General features: G+C 36.0%; 1 protein-coding gene across 1 annotated transcript in view; it reads left to right on the plus strand.

Annotated features, from left to right (window-relative positions):
• The first annotated feature begins 1,634 nt into the window (after positions 1-1,634).
• Positions 1,635-6,797, plus strand: part of fgf12b (fibroblast growth factor 12b) — a 43,570-nt gene continuing 38,407 nt past the window's right edge. Inside the window, exon 1 of the mRNA XM_065280385.1 lies at positions 1,635-1,942. Within this exon, the coding sequence (XP_065136457.1) occupies positions 1,918-1,942 (25 nt within the window). The 5' untranslated portion in view covers positions 1,635-1,917. The remainder of the gene's footprint in view (positions 1,943-6,797) is intronic.

A 6,797-nucleotide genomic window follows, 5' to 3' on the forward strand; every position in this document is an offset into this window, starting at 1 on the left:
ACAAAATTGAACCAGGAGACTTTGTCACAAGACACAACAGATCTCACAAAGCCCATTTTAACCCTTAACTCAATTTTGACCAAATGCGTAGTTACTCTGCTTTGGCTTTGTAGGGCAGTATACAATGATAATGAAATGAAAACAATGTAAATATTATTAATCAAAATGATAATACAATATCAAGAGAAATAACTGTATTAAACCCAATGATGGGTTTTAATTGTGCAGCCCTTAAAAAAAAAAACCCTATATGGATTGCTGCATAATACAAGGATGATGAAGGATCATGGATGGATGAATGTGTGGATATCTATCTGTTATAGGCTGATATACAAACAATATTCACCTCTAATAAATAGACAGAATTTGATTGAATTATTTGTGTTTAAACTAAATTGTCTAACAAACCCTCTGTTTGCACTCCTGTCACTTTTTGTGTAATTGTACAATAACGGTAGGTCCCACAAACAAACTTTAAGTCCCACAAACAAACTTTAAGTGTTCATTTGTAGAAAAGATGTGTTTGTTCATTGTGTAAAAAAATTATTCATCTAACTTAAAGGTGCAGTGTGAACATTTTAGCGGCATCTAGTGGTGAGGTTGCGAATTGCACGGCTCACCCCTTGCTTTTGAAACACGTCGAGAAGCTACGGTAGCCGCCACCGGAAAAACATGTAATTGACGGAGACAACTTGGCAAAAAAAGTTTGTCCATTAAGGGCTTCTGTAGAAACATGGCGGCACAAAATGGCGACTTCAACGTAAGGAGACCCTCGGTGTATGTAGATAAAAACGTCTCATTCTAAGGTAATAAAAACATAACGGGTCATTATAAAAAGGTCTTTATACACCCCTGATAATATATTTTTGTATATTATTTTGCATTTCTTTCAAGAAATTGTCTTTTAAAAATTACACACTGCACCTTTAAATATTTTTTGCATGATAGAGCCAAAGCCAAAACCCCGCTCTCCCCTACACCTTTATATCTAAAGGGTGCATATTAGTACCTCACTAATTGTCCCAATGACAGCTTTTGTTCCTGTTTTGTAACATCATATAGTGGGTTAACTAAATAATAGCTTTTCTGTATAGCATAGGTTTCCACAAATTTTATAAAGAATTGGAGGTAGATCTGAGGTTTTCTGTAAATAAAACATATTACACCTGCCCCCCATCTCTTTTAATAACTTTACTATGGTATTTTAATAGTATTTTTACCATTTCAATTTTTTAAAGGTCTTTATTAGGCTATTAGATCTTTTTTGACCAGAAAGAGACACAATTTTAGTAAACTCTAATAACCATTTATTTGACAATTTGCTTTTGTTAAACATTTTGCTATGCTTTTGGAGATGGTATTTTGTATGTTTATTAAATAGAAGAACTATGGTATAACATATGCTAATAATTTAATAATTTAATTTAATATAAATAAAATAATAATATATGGTCTTTCCTTTAAAACCATCACTGTACATGGTAACAGATTTTATCGTGGTAATAAAGGGTCACGTTGACCTCCATCAGTAATGATCAGCATCAGCATCTCTACGGGAGAAGTTTTAGGAGGACTCACGTGACACCTGCGGTGACGTCACGGCCGTGGATCTGAAAGCGTCGGAGCTGCGGCAGCCCCATTAACGGCGCGCGGAACGACGCAGGTGATGCACGAGCCCGGTCCGACGCTCGCTCCAGCCTCCCTCTCGCCCGACGGAAAAAGCAAAGGTCTGCGCGCACGCAGCCACACAACGCAACGCGACGCCACACCCGTGACCGTGCCCCAGCGCGTGAGAGACGCGGGTTCATCACCGGTCAGAGCGTGAATTGATTGCTGCTCTCACGCGAGAGTCGCGCCCGTGCGCAGGAGCGAACACCGCGTCTCCATCACCGTCAGCTTTATCCTCAGTGACCGAAGATGGAGAGCAAAGACAAGAGCGCCGGTGAGTGACTTCACGTCATTTAACGGAACGGGCTGCGCGCGTGTGCCCATATACATGTGTTTAGGTGCGCGTGAGTGTGTGCGCCTGTTTGTATAATTATGTATGCATGTATGTATGTGAGTTTGAGTTTATGTATGCAGGTGTACATGGGTGTCGGGGTGTGTATAGCCTATGTGGGTGTATGTGTGTGCGCGCGTACTGCGGTACTCGGGGCTGATGTCCTGTTGAGGGTCTGGGGTGGGGTCTGTATTGACATATGTGTAATCCTCCTCACATGAAAGTGCTCTCATCTCTGTGTGATGGTGTGTTGAGATCTTAAGTGATGTGGATTGGTTGAGGCAAACATCCTGATGCAGCAAAAATGCCTCAGCCGTGAGGATCGGCCAAAGGAATGGTTGTCTTCATCCATCATTTGCTATCGGCATGTCTATATAATATGGCTTTTCACACACAACAGCTTATAATATCTTAATAACACCTGTGTGCATCATATTGTGTGTGTTTGTTTTGGTACTGTGCACCTTAGGGGTTATTGATCTGAGCATATAGACGGTATATGGCATGTGCATGTTGTTAAATATGTTTCTGTCATACAGTAATCAGTATTCAGGACGTGTACGACTTTCTAACTTTACTGCAGCCGAATGTTGGAAGAGAAACTGAGTGTGTTTGTAGGATTGTTTAAGATATGAGCTAGTAAAAGTAAATATCTCTCAGTCTAGTTACTGCACCTGAGGCTGTATATGTGATGTTGATCTGTCATATGGCCCAGTATCCACTAATGAATGGATTTGGGTCGGTCTTAAACCTATATACAGTATGTGGCTGTTTGTGTGTGCGGGAAAAAAATACATTGGCCCATAAAGCATTTGGATGCTTGGTCACACAGAAAACTGTTTAGATGGCATTGCATTAGATGACAGCATATCAAACCAAGTGGTAAAAATTTCATTATTTCTGATCTGTTTTTTTTTTTTTTTTTGCAGTGACTGTCAATCTGTTGTTTTGAAGTATGTTGGCACAGGCACTGAATGTACACAAGCACTTAAATGCATCTACTTCTGTCAGTGCAAGCTCAGTGTAATGTTTCGAAATGTGAATCCATTTCATGCCTCAACAAAAAGCGATGTTACTCTCTCAGCATTGCTGCTGTTGTTAAATGTTGGCATGTTTTACTGGTAACACTTTACAATAAGGTTATATTTATTAATATTAGTTGGTACATTAGCGAAATAACTGAACAGAGCATTTATTAACAGTAATTTTTTTATAATTTATAATTTTAACATAATACATTTGTACAAATCAAACTTTAGTTAATGCACAAAGAACTAACATAAACAACCATTGTATTGGCATTAATTAACATTAATAATTGGTAAAAAGCTACATTGCTCATTACTATGTTATGTTAGGCAATGCATTCACTAAAGTTAACCTAATACAACCTACCTGTATAATGCATACATTTCTCACATTGTTTTATAATTTCAAACCAGACATCCTTTTGTTTTAACGTGTTGCTTACAAAAAAATCTAAAATTGCTAAATAAATGTCTCATATAAAATCAACCCATTCTCACCAAATGCGTACAAATAACACGCAGTGTGAAAAGTTGTGCAATAAATATGCCAAATTCCAATTTTGCGTACATAATATGATACGCCAGTCCTTCCCGTTCACTTATATGACGCATTTTTTCCTGTCGTTTTATTTATTGGTTTCTCATTTGTTTTCTGTTTTTTAAACCAGTTTCTCTTGGGTTTAGGATTAGATTTGGGTTTTGCTTTAGGATGTCATTTGATATATAGGTTTCTTCATGTTTTGTCTATTTTTAAATCATGGTCGATTGGAGTTGAAGTTAGCATTGGGTTAGGATTAGGATTAGGTCTGGGTTAGGATGTCATTTTATGTTTCAAAAAGTTGCTCTAACCAAAAACCCAAATGACAATAGGAAACAAAACAGGAAACAAATGAGAAACCAATACATAAAACGACACAAAAGATGCGGCAAGTAAAGAGGAAGGACTGGTGTATCATATGCAAATTAAAATTTGGCGTATCGATATTGCATGATAATCACACTAGGGTTTTTGGTGAGAATGGGCTGATAAAATAGTTTTTTTTTATTTTAACTTCTATAAAAACACTATGCAAGGCCATTTTACGGTTAAAGTGTCTATATCTAATGAATAGTGTGACTATAAATTTTTGGTGCTGTGTGTCTTTACATAGTTGTGTATACATACAGTATATTTACAGTGCTTGACAAATTTATTAGAGCCCAGAACCCAATGTAAGGTTTGTGTCACAACTGCTTTAAACTAACAAGATTGATGATTACCAAAATCATTTGTTTAATTTTAAGCATCTTTTCTAGTCTTACTTTATTTAATTACACTTTATTCTTGCCATGTAACCCAGTATCACGAAATTATGCACCTATAGTCATGTAATTTTGTGAGTGTTTTCCGTGACACTGACACGTTTTTCTGCCTTTTTGCGTGAACATGTAACGCATTTCTGTTTATGTGTCGCTGTCATGTATTTGTTACTCAACTGTTGTCCTATTTTCTTACTATTGTTGCTTCGGTTTAGGGTTAGATTTATATAAAATGACATCCTTACCAAAACCCAACTCTAACCCTAATGCCAGGCGACAATGGTTTAAAAATCAGAAAATATAAAAGAATAAATTATGAAAAAAGGTATAAACCAATACTTAAAGTGACTTTCTAACGCAAACACCAAAACTAACCCTAAACCGAAGTGTCAATGGTTTGAAAATAGGACAAAACAGTTGAGTAACAAATACGTGACAGTGACACGTAAACAGAAATGCGTGACATCGCAGAAAAGGTGGAAAAGACTTTTGCGTGACAATAGGTACATCATTTCGTGATACAGGGTTGCGCCATTAATATAACCTTAGTAGCTGGTATGGTGTTTAAAAGAAAGAAAGAAATCATTTGTTTATGTTTCTGTGTTAATCCATCATGTGCGCTTTAGTCACAGCAGTATTTCTAATACTAAAATATAATTATTGTTATCCATGAATTTTTAAATGCACTATTTTACAAAAAAGGCACTTTAATTTTTTTAATAGCTAAATTACAGTTATTATAGTCCTTAGTTAAATATGTTTTAAAGGTTAAATCAAATGTAACGCTTGAAATGTGACTCAAACACGAATTAAATTTCACATTTATCACTCTTGTTCAAGATGGTGAAACGTTGAGAACTCTCTGAAAAGGAAAGAGTCCACAATAAAACACTTTGTGATGCTGAATGTACTTTAAGAAAAATGTACAGGAGGTCTTATAAATTATGTAAGCACAGTATATATATATGAATATGTTTAATAGTGTTCTGATGAATCGGTGTATAACTGAGACGCTAGGAATCTTTATTTGCAGCTTGACTGCTGAAAACAATAATTCACCCGTTTATTATTAAAGAAATAAAACTTCAGGGTTCTGACTCGTGTTTTAATTTGATGTCAAGAGAGGAATATTAATCGCATAGCACACACACAATCTTCATCGTTGTTTACAGCATTGTGATCCTGCAGTATATTTTTTTGTGTGTAAACGTGTCTGTATACTGTTAGTTCAGATTACAAGTGGACTTATCGTTATGCGGTTGTATCACAGAGGCTGTTATGGTGGACGGCAGTCAGTGTGTTTGTGGGAAATCTGAGGCGGGTGGGTGGTTGACGTTGCAATTGATTTTGGCTCTGACTGTCAGACGACGAGACAACTAGCCAAACACTTTGTTCTGTGGCACTGTCTGACACACACACACACACACATGCGTGCGCACAGACACACACACACACACACATGTTGGCATAATGGTTTACGGGGACATTTTTCATAGACGCACGCAATTCATTTTCTCCTGTACAAACTTTTATATTCTAGTCCCCTAACCTACCCCAGTCCCTAACCCCAATGTGTCCTTGTAAACCATGGTTATAGCATAGTAAACATGTCATTATACACTATTCATGTCCCCGTAAACCACATATGCCAACCCACTTTTGCTTTTTCTTTCTCTGTATCAGCACATTCTTTTACACTTTCTTATTAAGTAATTTTCTTATTATAAACTAACTAATTAAGAATTAACTATTTAAAAACTTTAATTTTTTTCAAAGCATTTACTCACTATTACAGTTTTTTTGAATTGTTAAAACACTAACCCCCAATCTCTGAACCAAATTCATAGTGGCCTAAACCCATTTGTCAAATCATGCACTCTTTTTGCAAAATTCTAAACACAAACTTCTCACTAAAACACACATTTCACACTGCAATGCACTTGTTTTATAAATACTAAACACATGCAGGCAGAAGTTGAACACAACTAAAACACCGTTATCATCGAGTAAACACAACAACTCAAAATTCTACACACTTTTATCTAATGGTATTTTTTACCAATTGTGTGAATTGGAAACAGTCTGAGAGGTAGATGAAGAGTATGAGGAAGAAAAGGACACCAGAGACAATGCAATTGGCAAAATTTGCAGTTGGATTGCTGACTTTTTACAAAATTCAAGTGCTGCTTACAGTAATATTGAAAACTTACTATTACTTGCAGTACTTACAGTAAAGTATTCACTATATTCACTGAACTAAACTTGTGATTACAGTAATAGAGATTTTTAACAGTATTTGTCAATTGTGTTGTTATGTACAGTAAACCTGTATTTTTCTGTAAGCAGATCTCCTGGATGTTGTGTTTTCCATTTTTTAAGGTAGAGTCTAATGGATGCTTGTAGTGTTTTATATTATAGACTTATGTGTGTATGATTTGAAAGCTTAGTTTGATTTTGAGTACAAGTGAAAT

This window comes from Paramisgurnus dabryanus, chromosome 8 (assembly GCF_030506205.2).
Source record: "Paramisgurnus dabryanus chromosome 8, PD_genome_1.1, whole genome shotgun sequence".
Classification (NCBI taxonomy): domain Eukaryota; kingdom Metazoa; phylum Chordata; class Actinopteri; order Cypriniformes; family Cobitidae; genus Paramisgurnus; species Paramisgurnus dabryanus.